This window comes from Dama dama, chromosome 23 (assembly GCF_033118175.1).
Source record: "Dama dama isolate Ldn47 chromosome 23, ASM3311817v1, whole genome shotgun sequence".
Taxonomy (NCBI): domain Eukaryota; kingdom Metazoa; phylum Chordata; class Mammalia; order Artiodactyla; family Cervidae; genus Dama; species Dama dama.
The window spans coordinates 60,388,020-60,406,076 of record NC_083703.1 but is presented as its reverse complement, the minus strand read 5'-3'; the positions used below and the strand labels follow the sequence as shown (position 1 = coordinate 60,406,076).

General features: G+C 50.2%; 1 protein-coding gene across 4 annotated transcripts; it reads left to right on the top strand.

The window, feature by feature from the left end:
- Nucleotides 1-5,885: 5,885 nt before the first annotated feature.
- FAM110A (family with sequence similarity 110 member A) lies at nucleotides 5,886-17,597 on the top strand. Of its 4 annotated transcripts, none has more exons than XM_061126976.1 (2): nucleotides 5,886-6,138; nucleotides 16,140-17,597. In XM_061126976.1, exon 2 carries the CDS (start codon nucleotides 16,177-16,179, stop codon nucleotides 17,062-17,064), a length of 888 nt encoding a protein of 295 aa, XP_060982959.1. In that variant the 5' UTR covers nucleotides 5,886-6,138; nucleotides 16,140-16,176; the 3' UTR covers nucleotides 17,065-17,597. The 4 variants fall into 4 exon arrangements, with proteins under 4 accessions (XP_060982959.1, XP_060982957.1, XP_060982960.1 ...); XM_061126974.1 differs by having other exon boundaries at nucleotides 5,887-6,138; nucleotides 16,081-17,597; XM_061126977.1 differs by lacking the exon at nucleotides 5,886-6,138 and adding an exon at nucleotides 10,995-12,812.
- Nucleotides 17,598-18,057: the final 460 nt, after the last annotated feature.

Sequence of the window (18,057 nt, the reverse complement as noted above, 5' to 3'; positions counted from 1 at the left end):
CTCTCAGCCCTTGCTGGGGTGAGAGGTTGAAAACAAGACTCTGCGCCCACCCCTCACTCCTGGACACAACAGAAAAGGACCAGAGACCTGGCTGAGCCAGTGGGGTGTGTCTTGGAATATGCCCATCAGAAGCTGAACCTGAGTATTTGGCAGGTGGAACCTGGCCCCTAGAAGCATGGAGGGAGTTTGAGAGGCATGCGCTGAGGGGACTGGAGATGGAGGACAGTTCCTGAGTCTGGGAAGTCTGCTGCTTGGGGAGAAAGTCTGTAATTTAAGAGGGGAACTGGCAGAGGAGGAAAGACCCCTGTTCATATCCTGGAGACCCACCCTCTGTAGATGGTGTTTTCACTGCTCCTACAGGCTGCAGGCTGTTTAGGAAGTGTTTTGAGGACACAGGGCTCCAGGGTTGAGAATGCTTGGGCAACAGTGGAGTAAGAAATGAGAAAGAGGAGTTTCTGTTCCAGGCCTTCTCAGAGCCTTCCTCATAGTTCAGTGCATTGCCAACCTCTAATTGCAGGAAAAGTGGGCAAAGAAGTGTGGACCCTGCTTTCTGGGAGCTCACAGTCAGTGGAGGAGACCCAGACACAGGAACAAACCAAATATCAGGAGGTTGGAGAACTATGAAGAGAAATGTAAATAATGGGGGGGGGGGTTCCCCTGGGAGGATGACATCTGAGCAGAGCCTGGAAGGAAGTGAGGGAGGGGGTGAGGGGGCAGCTGTGTCTCAGGGGAGAGAGGCCCAGGCAGTGGGAACAGCATGTGCAAAGGCCCTGAGGCAGGAAGGGTTCTTAGAGTATTTGAGAAGCAACAGGGGCCGGTGGCTGGAGCAAGGTGGGCTGAGGGGGAAGGTGGTAGGAGATGGGGTTGACAGGGATCAGCCTCCAAAGGCCACCATATTCAGTTTGTTGGGGAGCCCTTGGCCACCATGCATTGTCCTGCGGCCAGGAAATTAGGTTATGTTTTGTTTTGTTTTGCTTTGTTTTTTGGTGGTGGAGGGCATTAATAGCAATGCTATAGTAAATATTCTTGTTGTTAAATGTTTCTGAATCTCTTTAATTATTTGGTTAGAGTCAATTTCTTTTTAGAAACAATATTTAGAAATATTCCTGTTGTTAGAGTCAGTTTCTTTTTAGAAGCAGTTTAGAAGCAGAGTACAGAACTATTGATACAGCTCAAAATTTTTCAAATTTTTTTGAGAAAAATGACTATGTCGCCCTCCAGAAAGAATGTCTCAGCCATCTCAGTTGACCCTCTCAGCCATCATGTTTGGAGGGACATATTTGGGCTGAGTTTTCTGTCACTATCTTATTTTGTTCTCTCATAGAATATCCTTAGAAGTGTTATTTACTTTTTATTAGATAATGCATTTATAAGGTGGGCTTCCCAGGTGGTGTTAGTGGTAAAGAACACACCTGCCAATGCAGGAGATGTGGGTTCTATCCCTGGGTTGGGAAGTTCCCCTGGAGGAGGGCATGGCCACCCACTCCAGTATTCTTGCCTGGAGAATTCCACGGACAGAGGAGCCTGGTGACTACAGGCAATAGGGTTGCAAATAGTCAGACATGACTGAAGTGACTTAGCACGCATGCACATTTATAAGGTTTAAAAAATATTTTCTGAAAAGCTTTTCTCTTTCCTCTCTTCCTCAGTCAGCCCAGTAGCCACCACTGGGACCAGCTTCTAGTGAGTCCTTCCAGAGAAGTTCAGAGGCAAGCAAATGTGTACAGTGAGAACACCCTTTGAATGGAATGAAACAGAATAAAATAAGCCCTAGGGTGCACAGGAGATAGGGAACTGCCATCTGAGGCTGATTTCATCTTGGTTTTGAGCTGAGTAAAGAAAACGCTGCCAAGGTCAGACTGCTGGAGGAGGCACAGCCACAGGCCCGGGTACAGGATGAGATGTTATCCCTGCGCACGTGCTGGGTCAAGATAAGGACACAAGGGGCACTAGGATCCTCCAGCTCCCTCTGATCTGGGCACACTAAGGACAGTTTGGCCATCTTCTTATTCTTACAGGTTCTCCTTCCCTACTCCACACAGTGGGGAAGGGGGAGAACTAGGATGCTTTCAATCCCTCTGAACTGGCATCAGATACTTAACAAATCCTGGAAAACAGAGGTCATCCCCGGTATGCTGTTGACACATGAAGATGCTCAGAGTCCTGGAATCTGACTATGTTCAAATAATCTCTCTTTGTGTGGTCTAACTTGGAATCCCAGGGAAGTTCCTTCTGCCTCTGTTTACCTCACTTTCTTAATCCAGGATTGAGACTCAGGGCTTTTGTGCTGCTCATTTGAAGCTCCAGGGCATGCAATCAGAGGCAGCTTTGAAGATCCCAGAGTCAGCAGGGCCTTTATCCAGGCATCTCAAATATCTCCCAACACGTGATTGAAACGACACATTTCAGAGAATTCCACCACGACACCATTGCTGTCATTCCCATTTTAATGACAGGGAAGGCGAGGTCTGGGAGGCACTCTAGCAACGTGTTCCCATGGTCATAAGCTTGTGTAAAAATTTTCCAAAGTGAGGTAATTTAACCTCATTCTGTTAAAACCACCATCTCCTTCTATTCCAACTTCCCCTTGTGTCAGATGAGGTTGGAGTGAGTGTGAGCATTTTGGGGATCTGGCTAAGAGGACCTTGACATTTAGTTCGGGTTTAGTGGTTTTATTTATGTTGTTTCCAGTCACTTTTGCCAGTACGTGATTTCCAGCTGCTGTAGTACAGGAGTCTTCCAGGAATACCCCTGCCTGGCACATTGAGGTGACTCACCTGGTACTGTGACATGAAAGTGAAGGGCCAGAGGTCCATAGGCATGGAGGGTCCTACAGTGTGAATGCCACCAGGATGAGGTAGTAGAGGAGAGGTCTGAAATGTGTGTATACATGGAAATGCATACAGAAGCTTGTTTGTGGAAAGTATGGAGATATGTCGAACAGGTAATTCACAAAAAGAATGTTATTTTTCTGAACTTTGTAATCTCTGTAGAAATTGAAATGTGCTATGGCTTCTTTTATCTTTCTAAATAAATCATCTCTGTATTACTTAATTTGTAAATTTGTAGTCCTTCTCTTAAACAACACTCCCTAACACTCCTTAAATTGTTTCAGCCTCAGGAAGTACAAAGTCTGGACCTGTTCCTACTGTTTTCTCTGTGTCTTTCAGGATCAGAGACCCTCCTTGCCTCTCCTCACTGCCACTGTCAAACTGCTGTTATGTGGGAATGTAACAGAATGGTTCGGAGGACTCCTGCTGGATCCAGACAAACCTTAGTTTTCTAATCTATAAAACAGGAATATTAGTAGAATCTCCTCAGACAGTAATGAAGTCAAATGAGAAAATGTGTGTTTGTTTGAGCACAATCTAGCAGAGGGCACAGTTAGTGCCAGGTCTGTTATTTAGCTGATGCTCACAGACTCCCTGTTTATGATAGTACCTTTTCTGATAAGGTTGGTTGGTGCCTATGCCAGAATGTGCAATCATTGTTAGCTATTGGTATACTATTAGTTCTCCTCCCCAGCCTCTCCAAGGTATGTACACAGTCAGTGCCCGATCACTGATAATCCAATCAAAGAATGAAAAACACCATCTGGGATAGAAAGAGGCTGACTCCAAACTGAGCAATGCCCTAGACCCAAACAGTGACTCACCCTCTCATCTGGAAGGGCTGTTAAGAGTTAATTTTTTTAATTCTCTTTTAAAAAATGTGTCATTGTTTTCCCCCCTGACTGGTTTAGTTCAGTTCAGTTCATTTGCTCAGTCGTGTCCGACTCTTTGCTACCCCATGAATCGCAGCACGCCAGACCTCCCTGTCCATCACAAACTCCCGGAGTTTACACAAACTCATGCCCATCGAGTCGGTGATGCCATCCAGCCATCTCATCCTCTGTCGTCCCCTTCTCCTCCTGCCCCCAAATCCCTCCCAGCATCAGGGTCTTTTCAAATGAGTCAACTCTTCGCATGAAGTGGCCAAAGTATTGGAGTTTCAGCTTCAGCATCAGTTCTTCCAATGAACACCCAGGACTTATCTCCTTCAGGATGGACTGGTTGGATCTCCTTGCAGTCCAAGGGACTCTCAAGAGTCTTCTCCAACACCGCAGCTCAAAAGCATCAATTTTTCAGCGCTCAGCTTTCTTCACAGTCCAACTCTCACATTCATACATGACCACTGGAAAAACCATAGCCTTGACCAGATGGACCTTTGTTGGCAAAGTAATGTCTCTGCTTTTTAATATTCTATCTAGGTTGGTCGTAACTTTCCTTCCAAGGAATAAGTTTAACTATTGGCAATTTGGTAACTTATTTCCAAAGCAGAAATATGTTTCCAAATTTCCAACAGTTAAACCAGTCAAGAGGAAAAAGAAAGAAGAAAGAAGCAGAAAGAAGAAATTAACTTCTGTTATTATAAATGTTTATACATAAATATGCGCATCTAGTCAAGGCTATGGTTTTTCCAGTAGTCATGTGATGTGAAAGTTGGACTATAAAGAAAGATGAGCGCAGAAGAATTGATGCTTTTCAACTGTGGTGGTGGAGAAGACTCTTGAGAGTCCCTTGGACTGCAAGGAGATCCAACCAGTCCATCCTAAGGGAAATCAGTCCTGGGTGTTCACTGGAAGGACTGATGCTGAAGCTGAAACTCCAGTACTTTGGACACCTGATGTGAAGAGCTGACTTATTTGAAAAGACCCTGATGTTGGGAAAGATTGAGAGCAGGAGAAGGAGACAACAGAGGATGAGACGGTTGGATGGCATCACTGACTCAATGGACATGGGTTTGGGTGGACTCCAGGAGTTGGTGATAGACAGGGAGGTCTGGCGTGCTGCAGTTGATGGGGTCGCAAAGAGTCAGACATGGCTGAGTGACTGAACTGAAATGAACTGAACTGAAATATGTGCATTGTGCTCAGTGCTGTCTGACTCTTTGCAGTACCATGAACTATAGCCCTCCAGGCTCCTCTGCCCATGGAATTTTCCAGGCAAGAATACTAGAGTATTCTTTCTCATTCTCCAGGAGATCTTCCTGACCCAGGGATCAAATCTGTGTCTCCTGCATTGGCAGGCAGATTCTTTATCACTAGGGCCACCTGGGAAGTCCAATACATAAATATAGTACATGTGATATTACCATTATGTTTTTAATGCATATTTATGTTGTACATAGTACTTTGAAACATACTTTTGAAAAATTTAAACTTTCTTAGTGCTAAATATATTTAAACCACATCATTTTTAATGACTGTATAATATTCCTCATCAAAAAGTGAGGGTATTTAAAGGTACTTATTAGAGGGTTATGCCATGAGCAGTGATGAGAGTTTTGTCATGCAAAGCTTCTGGTATATATTAAAAAAACCTCAATAAATTCAGTTCTTCCACAGGATGGATTTATATAACCAATCTCCTTTCACTGAGCACTTAAGTTATTTTCATTATTTTGCCATAATAAATAACGCAGGGCTATATTAATCTTCGCTCACATCTTTGGTTATATCCTTAGTAAATTCCGGGACTGCTGGGCATGCCCATCTTCACACTAACTTGCTCAGCATTGCGCAGTTAGGGAAACAGAGAGAGAAACCGGCTTGCACTGGTTCACATAGCCTGTCAGCTGAAGTCAGGACTAGGAATCAGCTAAGTCCCGGGTGAGCAAGAGAAAGAATTAGCCGCTTAACCTAAAGCGGCTGCCCAAAGAACCCGAGACCACCGGGCAGGTAAGGGGCGAGGAGGGACTGCGAAGACCTGGCTCTCCCACGCCGAAGCTAAGCCGTTGCCTGGCAACGCGGGCGGCGCGGAGTTCGAACGGAAGCGAGAAACCAATCAGGATGTCCGGGGCAAACCATTCTGGTGTCGGGGAGGGGGTGAAGCGACGCGCTCATTTCCCCTTCCTCCCGCTCCCCGGGACTTTCGCTTCCCCTCGGTGCCCCCAGACCTTCGCTCTGGCTGGGTCCTTGGGACAGTCAGGTTCCCCGGCTTATCTCGGGTGCGGAGCACAGCTCGGAAGAAGCCTCCGCGGGTCCTCACGTGGGGCTTGGGCCTCCCGAGCTGTGTTGGGTGCGGCCATTCCGCGCCTGACTGGGTCCGAGCTGTCAGCCTCCTCAAGACCCGCACTGGAGGAGCGGGACTCGCCTAGGTGAGGCGCCTTGTGAGGGCACGGGTGGTCCGGGGCGCGAATCCGGGTCTAAGGGGGGCTGTATTCACCCCTGCGGTGTGTGTTCTCTCCGAGTCCTACCTGCGGACAGGTGGTGGTACCCCATTTCACAGATGAGAACGCTGAGGCTCAAAAGACGAAGTCTGGCAGAGAATCTGACTCAGATCTTTCTGCTCCATCTTGCAGCCTCTAGTGTAATAGATCTAGATTTGCCTTGAGAGACCCGGACGGGTAACTGGTGGTCGCTTTCTTAGCCTCTTATCAACAGGAACATGAGAGCCCTGGCTGCATCCCCTCCAGGCTGCCTCTCCCCAGCATCGACCTGCGGTCTTCTCCTCACCATCTGTCTTCATTTCTCCAGAAAGCCAGGGGTGGACTTAGGGCTCACCTGAGATCCTTCTGCTTGCAGGGCTCTGAATTACAGAGCTCTCTCTCTCAGAAGATACGGGTGGCTCAGGCAGGACTGACATTTCTGAGCTAGGTGCCAGGTGGGCAGCTGGAATTGCTGTAGGACTCTTGGGAATCTACTCTGGGCAAAAGGGTAGGCACAGCCCTCAGCCAAAGACACTAGGTACCAGAGACTCTGGAGTTGGTCCTGGGCCTGGGACCCCTCCTGGTAGAGCATCTGACCTACACCAGGCCTTGCCTCCTGGGGAACCCCCTCCCCACCTGCTGGTTGCTATTGGTTTCCTTTTGTAGATGGGCAAATTGAGGTTCTAAGAAGTTAGGCCCCTTTGCCCCAAACCACATGGTCAGACTTGGGAACTCTGGGGCTGGTTCCCCATCTGTCTGGCTTCCATCTTAGAATCCTAGACACTCAGAATTGTAGCATCTGGGAGTCTAGAATCTCTTTAAGGGGAATTATTTATTGTCTCTCCTCCAAACCAGTCTCCTGGCTTTAAAGGAAGAGGAGCTTTGGAAATTCAGAAAGAAAAGAAGTGTTCATTCTTTCAACAAATATTAACTCACTTCATATGCTCTGCCTTGTCTATTTTGTTTTTCTCAGTAGCATTTACCCCATCCAGTGTCCTATAATTTCACTTATTAGCGAGTTTATTATCTTCCCGGACTGGAATGTGATGCAGGGAGGGGCTAGGGTGAGGTAAATGAGGTAATCGCCTCCAGTGTGAAACTGAGGGGTGCCCAAAGCCCTAGGAATCAAAATGACTAATGCTAACATTTACTGATCATTTGTTGTATGTTCTGCTGGTGGGAGATCAACTCCATGGATCACAGTCCCCCATCTCTGTCACAATTACACATGCATCCCCCTGACCTAGCTGTCTCACTTCTGGGCAGAATGATCTAGGTGCTGTGAGGCCACAGTGTGGTTTTTGATAGAGACTAGATACACGCTCAGTGGCCATCGGTAGGGACTGATGGGCTCTTTATGTAGTACAACATATATTATTAAGTTTATTAATAACATTCTAATTAATAACATGCTAATAACACATGTTATTAAGAACAATATATATTATTCAGTGAAAGAGTAAGATGAAAATAATGCACAGAACATGTTGCTATGTATAAAAAAAATAGAATATATGTCCATTATTGCTTGTATGTGCTTGAAATCTCCCTGGAAGGACATACAACTATCTGATCATAATGATTCTTGCAGGGAGGGGAACTGGGTGGCTGGGGATAGGAGTGGAGGGAGGTGTTTTTTTAATTTCCTTTATAGCTTATGAATTTTAAGCCATGCACATGTATCACCTGGTTGAAAATATATATATATATATATATATATATATATATATATATATATATATATATATATATGTATTACAGATTATTTATCTAATCATGAGACCACTGCCCTGTCTATGATCTGTCATTAACTTTCTTGTGACTTTGGGCAAGGTTCTTGACATCTCTGGGCCGAGAAAAGAAGCCATGATGGTGAGCTTCGGCCCAAACAGAGGGCAGTCCAGGACAGGAAGTGGGCTTGGTTGTGGGTCTGTCCCAACTCCACCTTCCTCATCCTGTGTGCCAGGCCCTTCCCGAAGGCTTTGTGTGCAGTATCTCTCTTAGTCTCCACTGCAGGTCCCTTTGTCCTCATTTGGCAAGCTCGGGTGCAGACCTGAGGCCCAGAGGACTGAGTTGATGGAGGTGTGAGGTTGGTGGGCCAAAGAGGAGACTGCTGCCTTAGGCAACTGCACCCACACCCTTTCTGCAGCCTGTTTACCTCTCCCTTCCTGAGGTTTGTGCAAGGTTGCCCTGGGCAAGGCTGACTCCAGGCAGGCCAGGGCATGAGCGTCTGGGAAAACTCCAGAAATAGTGTGGGGCCTGGCGTGGGCCTGGAGGATGCCCAGCTGGGTGTCTCTGACCCTGACAGCTGTGCTGAAATGGAGCTGGGCTGTCCTACTGGCTGGCAGTCTCTGCTGCTTGGAGCCTTCCTGGATCCCTCTGGAGCAGGAGAGGGCCTCTCTGTCTCCACCCAAGTCTGGGCTGGACTTCTGCTAAAGAAAAGGAGAAGCAGGTAGAAGGGAGGGGTGAGGTGGAAGTGCACAATGTCATAAAAATGATAAACATCAGAAACCACACCTCCTGCGCCCTCAGCAAAGAACAGAAATCACTGACACCTCTTGATCCCTTACTGTGTGCTAAGTACTTTACAAGTATGAACTCCTTCAATTCTGTCAGTTCTATGATGTAAGGTAGTTACTGCTGTTATTTCCTCCTTATGAAGGGAAACTGAGCACAAGAGATGTTTAATAACTTGCACCTAGAGCTGGAATTGGAATCCAAGGAGTCTGGCTTCAGACTCTAAACCTTCTTATTCTTTTTTTTAAAATGTGTGCATTAATAAAATGCAGTTTACCTTTTTAATCATTTTTAAGTATACAGTCTAGTTGCATTACGTTCATTCGCAGTGTTGTGCAACCATTGCTAATGGGAACTCCATACCCAGTGAATAGTAACTCCTCTTTCTCTTCTTTCTCCCGCCCCTGGCGGTCACCGTTCTTCTTTCTGCCTCTATGAATCCGATTACTTGAGGAACCTCATATAAGTGGAATCAGGCAGTATTTGTTCTTTTGTGACTGGCTTATTTCACTTAGCATAATGACTTCAAGATTCATCCATGTTGTAGAGCATGTGTCAGAATTTCCTTCCTTTTTAAGGCTAAATGGCATTCCACTATCTGTGTATACCGTACCCTGCATTTTGAGTATTTGTCAGTGGACACTTGGGTTGTTTGCACCTTTTGGCTATTGCAAATAATGCTGCTATAAACACTGATGTACAAGTGTCTCTTCAAGTCCCTGCCTTTAGTTCTTTTGGTCATATACCTGAAGTCGGTTTGCTGGATTCCATAGTAGGTCTATTAAAAATTTTTGCTTAACTGCCATACTCTTTCCATAGTGGCTGTACCATTTTATGTCCCCAACAGTGCACAAGGTTTCTAATTTTGCCTCATTCTCCATCCACATTTATTATTTTCTGTTTTTGTTTGTCTGATAATGGCTATCTTATGGGTGTGGTATGGTATCTCATTCCGGTTTGATTTGCATTTCCCTAATCATAAGTGATGCTGAGCATCTTTTCTTGTGCTTACTGGCCACTTGGGTACTTTCTTTGGAGAAATAGCTATTCAAGTGACTGCATTCTTAGATTTGTAACCTCTGAGAGAAGTGGTCAACATTCTGTCTGGGCTGATGAAGGCCTCAGAGGAGCATCTGGGCACTGGAGCATCTGTTTGGTTGAAGAGTTATCACAGCTCATATTTTGGTGGTATTTGTCAAGCACGGGCCTCATGCTGGGAGGGAGGCACTGTTAGGGATCCTGTTTTACAGTTGGGGAAACCAAGGCACGGAGAAGTTAAGTAACTTATCCAAGTTTCATAGCTGATCACTGGTGGAGCTGAGATTTGAACTCACTCAGGCTAGTCCTAGAATCCAGGCTACAGGGGTGGCCAGGGAGAGGGAGTGGGAAAAGGCACTGCCAGCGGTGTGTGCAGAGACTTGGATGTGGCATCTTAGGAGGGAAAACAGGATTCAGCTAGAAATGTCTGGAGCCCAGCTTGAGTAGGGGCTCCTGGAGGCTGGAGCAAGAGTGGGACTGGTGGAGGAAGGCCTGGGCAGAATAGGGGATTGGGAGGAGGCTTGGTGCTGAGGGGCCTTGGTTTTTCAGGTGGCCTGGCCACTTGGTCTGTGTCATCCCCTTTTGTGCTTTGTCCCTGGAGGATGGAGTTCTTAGCCCACGGGAGAGATAGGAAACAGGTGGTTGTTGACGTTCAGTCACCCAGTCGTGTCTGATTCTTTGTGACCCCATGGACTGCAGCACGCCAGGTCTCTCTCTGTCCCTCACCATCTCCCAAAGTTTGCCCAAGTTCATGTCCATTGCACTGATGATGCCATCCAGCCATCTCATCCTCTGACACCTTCTTCTTCTGCCTTCTGTTTTTCCCAGCATCAGGGACTTTTCCAGTGAGTTGGCTGTTTCCATCAGATGACCAAAATACTGGAGCTTCAACGTCAGCATCAGTCCTTCCAATGAGTATTCAGGGTTGATTTCCCTTAAGATTGACTGGTTTGATCTCCATGCTGTTCAAGGGACTTTCAGGTGGTAGTGAATATCTAAAATGACAGGGTGCGATGAATGCTTGGAAGGGAACTAACTGGGTAAGAGAGTTGGCAGGAGCCCCAGTGTGGTCAGGGAAACCTCTCTGAGGAAGTGAAAATGGAAGGTTCCAGGCAGAGAAAGGATGGTGCAAAGGCCCTGAGGCAGGAGAAACCTTGGTGTGCTCAGGAACAGCAGGGAGGACTTAGAGGCTGGAGCAGGGAAGGCTGGAGAGGAGGTGGGAGAGGAGGAGGACTGAGAGGAGGGCCAAGTGGAGAGTTTGGATTTTGTTCTCAGGCGATAGGGAGTCTCAGGGGCTGGGGCTGGGGTGATTTAAGCAGAGCTGTGATGACATCTGATTTCTGCTGGGGAAACATTGCCATTTCTGCCCTCATAGCTGAGGAAACAGGTCCAGAACCATAGCCAAGTTGACTTCTCTCTCTGGGGCCCAGAGGGGGAGGCTAGAGATTCCCTAGGAGTCCCCTGGTGAGTGGCCAAAAACTAGCAGGAGACTGGGGACTGTCTCCTCCACACCCCTGCCCCCCAGACCCAGACCTGGGTTCAGGTTCTGGCTCTGCCATTTATTAGCCATGTGACCTCAGACATGTGGCCTCACTCTCCACGCCTTGGTTTTCTCAACTGTAAAATGGTCATAATAGTAGTACCTACCTTACAGTGTACGTGTGAGGATTAATAAATGAGTTAATACCTAGAAAGAGCTTAGAACAAATGCCAGGTACAAAGAAAGCACTTGGAGAAGTTCTTAGCCTGTGTTATAAAACTTGTCATCATTGCCTTGCTTTTACTACTGTTAGAGCCTAACTAAGCGCTGCTTCCTTCCCCACTGTTGCCTTAGTAGAGGGTTAGGCAGGCACCCAGCAGTCTGCTGTGGACAGTGATGGTCTTGTCACTTCCCTTATCCTCCTAAAATCAGGACCCAGGGGCTGGAAGAGGTCTCAGAGCTGATTCATTCCCAGGTGGAAGAGAGTTGTCCCTTGAATCAGTTCCTGTCCCCTTGTGCCCCCCACCCCAATGCTGGTGCAGCCCCCACCAGGCACAGACATGGAACTGGGTCCTCTTTCACTTCCTTGGGGCTCATGTTTGAGGCCAGTGCGCACTTCCTTCTTTGGACCTCAGGATCCCAGTGAAGACTGGCGTCTCGAATGTGCCACCTTAAGTGATGTAATAGAGCTTGGTGGCAGAAGAGACAGTCACCTCCTTCCCAGGGGTTCCTTCTGGCAGGGCTACTACTGTCTCTTCATCTGTAAAATGGGGAATAGCTCCTCCCACTCAGGGTAGTATAGTGATTTAAACAAGGACCGTGTCTGGCAATCTGAAATTCTAGTTATTATTATTGTTATTATTGCTGTCAATTACTAATGTTTACAGCTTGCTCAAAGCTTCAGTAGGCACTCTCAAGCTCTAAGAACTCACACTGACCTGGCCTGGAACCTGGGACTCTCCTTTAGACAGAATGGAAGACCGGAGAGTTTCAGCAACCTACTCAGGGACACACAGCCAGAAAGCCGGGTGGTGTTAATTAAGGTTTGGTCTGAGGAGAAAGAGCCCAAGTTGGACTCTACAGGGTGATTTTGGCAACTGACTCAACCTGTCCCAGCCTCAGTTTTCCATTAGTCATATGGGGATAATAGTAGAGTTCCCTCCATAGGGATTGTTGGGAAGATTGAAATGGGTTAATTAACACCAGGAAAAGTTAATATATTAACTGGTGGTCGTTGTGGCAGTGACAAGGGGGACTCGGTTTTTCCATCTGCAAGATGGGTGCCCTTGCCCTACTGGGCCCCACGTGTGGGCCAGGGCAGCCGGGGATGGGCGGGCCCCGCTCGCGGAAGGGCTTCCTGGGGTAGGCAGGGCGCCTGAGACCGGGTCCCGGCGCCGAGTTGGCGGACAGCAAGCCCGGGCTCAGTTCCGGCCCGCTGCCTGGCTTTCCTTCTCCCTTTTCGAGTAACTCCTGGGCCGGCGGGTTCACTTGCTCGGGGCCGGCCGCCGGAAGTTGCGCAAACGTTGTGTTACCTGAGCCCAGGTGGGCCGGGCTGGAGAGCGCAGAGCGCCGGTCAGGACCCAGTCAGGTATGTGCGGGCCGGAGCCTGGGCGCCCGGCCGGGGTCGGGGCTGCCCGGGCACCTCTCCCTCCTCCTCTGGTAGGCGGGGACCGGGCCGAAACTCACCTTCAGGCCTGGACGAGGCTGCAGGAATCGTGCCGTCTGCTCTCTCATTTAAGAACTCGGAGAGGGGCGGCTAGAAGACTAGAGTCACACAGCGTGCCGCCGGGCTCTGGGCCTCCTCCGCCTCTAGGAGTCCCCAAGATTGCCCTCGGCTAGGAAGGGCAAGGGCAGAAGCTAGACCGGGGATCCGGGCTCCCCCACGGCCCCCCACCGAGGCCTCCTGAAGCTAATGCCCGGGAAGCCGCTGGGGAGGGAGCGTGGTGAGGCTACGTGCCCGAGGATGCCAAGGAGAAGGGCCTGGGGCCGACGTATTTGGGGTCGTTTGTGGGTGTTTGAGATTCGTGGGTGGGGCGTTGGGTGATGAGAGGAGGCCTCAGAGAGGGCACGAGCCCCACCTGGGGACCGGGACCCTGGCTTCAACTCGCAGGAGCCGCAGCACTTTGGGCTTCACCCGCCTGTGGAATGAGTCTTGTTCACGGATTAACCTCCTTTGTCCGCGGCTTAGGCTCAGACAGACCCTTCTGGAGAAGGCTTAGAGACCCCTGCGAGAGGAGCGGTCTCAGGAGTTGGGTCCAATTCGTAACAGAAACAAGGAGCTCAGTTCATGCAGTGAACGAAAGTGCTCGACTTGTTTTTTCTCTCTCCATCCTCACGGTGACCTGAAGGATGAGGAAGGTCTATTTTTAACAGCATTTCACGGATAAGGAAACCCCAAGTCTGGAAGAGGTGCAGCTGCTTGCGAAAGGCGCACAGCGGGCGAGTGGGCGAGTTCCGGGCGATCTGGCCAGCGGCCCCATAGCCAAGCTTGGCTCCTAGAATCTGCCCTGGTCCGGCCAGAAGAGCCCCTGGGGCGCCTGGTCCGCTGGAGGCGGTGGAAGCCCGAGCTGGTTGGCGGTGGGGGTCGCAGAACTTATGCCCTAGCCCTGCCCATCTGACCTCCTTCCTCCCTCTGTTTCCCCGACGGTGCCCGGGAGGGAACTCATGCCACCAACGGGTTGGACTGGTTTGGGAGGTGGCGGCCGGGGGGGTGGGGCAGAGCCTACCTACCTTGACAGGGCTTGGCATGGCTACCTTTCTGGTGACCCTTCCCTCCTGAGGTCTCCTTGGGGGTTGGTCCTGAGTGGGGCAGCCTTCTTCTCCCACCTGCTTCATCCCTTCTACCTCTGGAGCAGCTCTGGCTCTGGGCCAACACCCCCCAAGTTTCTGTTGTCAACTTGCCTTGGTTGCAGAGGTCTCAAACTGGGGTGGGAGGGGAGGGGCTCAGATATGTTTGCAGGCATTTTGCTTGCCCTGTCTGTGCAGTTTTTAATATTATTATTATCAAATAGACTAACAATCTAGAGTTTCCATGCACTCTGGTTTCCCAACTTCCTAGACCATTCTATACCTACCATCTTGAACCATATGCTTGCAGTAGGGTGGGTGTGCCCCCTCTCTAGTTTGTTCCTGGTCTCCATACTTATATTTGGCCCTCACAAGTATTTCATCTTAGTAAAAATCCATTGACTGTTGGTTACGTGTAAAGAGTAATATCTTGAAACTGAGATAGGGGAACAAAACAGACCCTCCCTTGCCGCTCCACCCCCCCCCCCCCCCCCCACAGCTGTTTTAGGAAAATATGAATAATAATGAGTAAAACTACTCTTTTTTTAGACGAGTGAATTAGGCTTCATATGACTTTGTTTCTTATTTACTGGCTCTGGAACCTAGGTTGGCAACTTCTTTGAGTCTCAGTTTCTCTATCTGTGAAAATGGGATGACAGAGACCTGTATCACAGACTTGTTTTGAGATTACAGGAGAGGATGATGTCAGATGCCTAGAAGACTGATTCCTCTCTCCCCTCCCCAGTCCAGACTCTTCCCTTATGGCATTCTGGATGTCGAGGTGGGGCTGTCCAGTATAGCTTTCTGCTGCAGATGGAAATGTTCCAATCCGTGCTGTCTAGTAGAGTGACCACTGGCCACATATGACTATTGAGCACTTAAAATGTGGCCAATGTGATCAGGAACTGAATTATATTTACTGTAAATTTAAAGTTAAGGCTGAGTAGCCATATGTGGCTAGTGGCTATTGAAATAGATAATACTGGTTTAGATGGCCTGAAGGTCCTCTTGAAGATCATCTTGATGGAGTCCCTTTCCCCCATTTTACACAGGAAAAGGTTCAGGACTTGGTCTATGGGTTTTCTTCCAGCCCATCTCCAGGGGGCTTTGGGGAGTGCTTTGGGACTCTAGCCCTTCTTCTTTGGAAAAAGGGACAGGGGTGGCCTGACGGCCAGGGTACTAGCCCTGATTACTTGGTGATCATGTGGAGACTTGTGCCTCCAGATGTAGGCCCTCCTGCCTAAGGGTGTCCATACTACTGCTGTTGGCAGATGCAGAGTCGGCTGGATACTCCTGAGCAGGGCTGTGATCTTGGGCATTTCCAGCTTCTCTTGGGGCCGCATAGCTCAAGGCTGATGTTTCCACCTGACAGGCATCCATGGATCACCGTGGGCCTGGCATTGGAATTTCATACTGGAAGCTAATGGGTGTCTGGACTCCACTGGGGCAGGGGTGGGGTAGGGACTTTCTGTGCTCCTCCTCCACAAGCTCTGCTGCCATGCCTGGGGCCTGGCATGTCCAGGCGGGTGGATGGCACAGGGCAGCTTCCTGCCTACGTGTGGGGTGGAGGTGGTTCCAGGCTTCCTGTGGGCATTCCAGGTGAGGTGTGGGGTTGGAGCCCTTTCTCTTGGCCACTCAACCAAGGGAGGCAAGGGACAGCCACCAACTTGTTGAATTAGCTTCCTCAAGCTTGCCTCCCTGGGCTTCAGTTTCCCCAAGTGCAAAATGGAGTTGAGAAGAGGATCCACTGAGGTTGAGCTGGCTGATGTCCAGCAGCCAGCCTGGAGCCTACTTTGCTTCCTTTAAAATATGCCATCCCCATCCTTTATGCCCAGGCAGCCCCTGTCTGTCTTCTTCGGTACCTTTTTTCTTTCTGCTTCAGCTGGGCTGGGCCCTGCTCGGAGGGGGAGTGGGTGGGGCCACAGGCCCCGGCCTTCTGCCTGCTGATTGGCTCCCTGTGAATCAGAGGCGTGGCTTTTACCTTTTAATAGGGAAGGCGTCGTCTGTCTCTTGGTCTTTGCTGAGCCTTTGTCTGAGTGGGCTCTGCCGCTTTCTTTCCACCCCTGCAGCCGTTGTGGAGTCCAGCTGCCAGCTTTCTGCTTGGATCTCTGTCTTCTCATTTCTCCAGTCTCCTCAGACAGAAGCCCTCGGGGAATGTAACAGCCATGCCAGTGGACACGCTGACTCCGGGAGCCCGGGACACCCCTGCTCTACCTATCCGTCTACGGACCAAGGTTCCTGGCTACCTGCTACGGCGTCCAGCGGACGGTGGAGCCCGGAAACCTAGTGCTGTCGAACGCCTGGAGGCCGACAAGGCCAAGTACGTCAAGAGCCTACACGTGGCCAACACTCGTCAGGAGCCTGTGCAGCCCCTGCTGTGCAAACAACCCCTCTTCAGCCCGGGAACTCGCCGCACCGTGCTCACACCTAGCCGCCGAGCCCTGCCTGGCCCCGGCCGCCGGCCCCAGCTGGACTTGGACATCCTTAGCAGCCTCATCAACTTGTGTGATAGTCCTGTGTCCCCTGCCGAGGCCAGCCGTACCCCCGGACGGGCTGAGGGGGCCAGGCAGCCTCCCCCGGCCACGCCCCCACGCCCACCACCAAGTATTGCTGCGGTCCGACGAGTGGATGTCCTGCCTCTGCCGGCGTCACCTGTCCAGCCCTGCCCATCGCCAGGCCCTGCCGCCGCCTCTAGCCCAGTCCGGCCCCCAGGTTTGCAACGCTCCAAGTCGGACCTGAGTGAGCGCTTCTCACGGGCAGCAGCTGACCTGGAGCGATTCTTTAACTTCTGTGGCCTGGACCCGGAGGAGGCGCGGGGATTGGGTGTGGCCCACCTAGCACGGGCCAGCTCAGACATCGTGTCGCTGGCGGGGCCCAGTGCTGGGCCAGCCAGCTCCGAGGGGGGCTGCTCCCGCCGCAGCTCTGTGACCATCGAGGAGCGGGCTCGGGAGCGTGTCCCGTACGGCGTGTCAGTGATAGAGCGCAACGCCCGCGTTATCAAATGGCTGTATGGGTTGCGGCAGGCGCGGGAGACTCCAGCAGCGGAAGGCTAGGTGTCCACTGGAGTCGGGATCTTAGAGAGGCTGTTGGCCTCTTGACCTCTCCTGCATCCATTCCCTGGCTTGGAGCAGACCCAAGGCTGCTGCCTTATGTGAACTTGCTGTGGAGGCAAAGGCTCAGAGCACCCATCTGGCAAGGACTGACCTGGAGAGAGTTGGCTCTTGACCTTGGACCACTGCCTGGCCCTCACATGTAGGGTTTTGACATGAATGTCCCCTGCTTGTGGGTTTGGATTTGGGGCACTTAACCCTCCCCACTGAGAGTGGGGGGCCAGGGGATCTCACCAGAACTGTCTACCCAGCAGCTCTGTTTCTTTCTTCCTTCCTTGGCCTCTGTCCTTTACTGACTTCCTCTTCTTTAGCCCGTGGGCCTTGGTTACCTGGGAACTCACTCTGGGGTGGGGCAGGGAAGAGTGGCCTTGGCAGCCTGGGCCTAGGTGGGTGGACTACAGAAGGGACTGGTAGGAGTCTGCACTGCTCTGACTTCCCTCCTTTTAGTTAATAAACACAAATGCTTGTTTTTCAAAGGCTGGGTCATCAGATTCTTCTGTGTTCACAAGGGGAAAGGGTGGGAAGGCTTGGGATGGTGCCTTCAAAAGTCAGTGATTGTCCACCCCAGGATCTGGGGAAACATGAGTTCAGTGTCTGGCCTGGCCTGAGACTAGCCTCACAGGGCATCCTCAAGACCCCTTTGGGAGGCTTGCTGATGGGCCTTCTTCATGGAATTTGGGATAGAACTGGGAAGAGGACCTGCAGGGACAGGTTGACAGGTATATGGACCCTCCCCAACCTTAAGTGATGTGCCCTTTCCCATCCCAGCCCAGTTCCCAAGGGGGCAGGAAGCTCAGAGAGGGCAAGCCCTGAACTTGAGGTCACACAGTCCATAGATTGGAAGTGGAATTCTTAGAGGAAGCAGGACTTGAGATGGATAGAAAAAAATGAGTGGCCTTGCCCCTAACTCTGAGTGACCCTGGTCAGGCCAGTCTC

Bases quoted from the DNA above. Each gene is read 5' to 3' on its own strand.
- FAM110A (XM_061126976.1), top strand. From the start codon at position 16,177: ATGCCAGTGGACACGCTGACTCCGGGAGCCCGGGACACCCCTGCTCTA.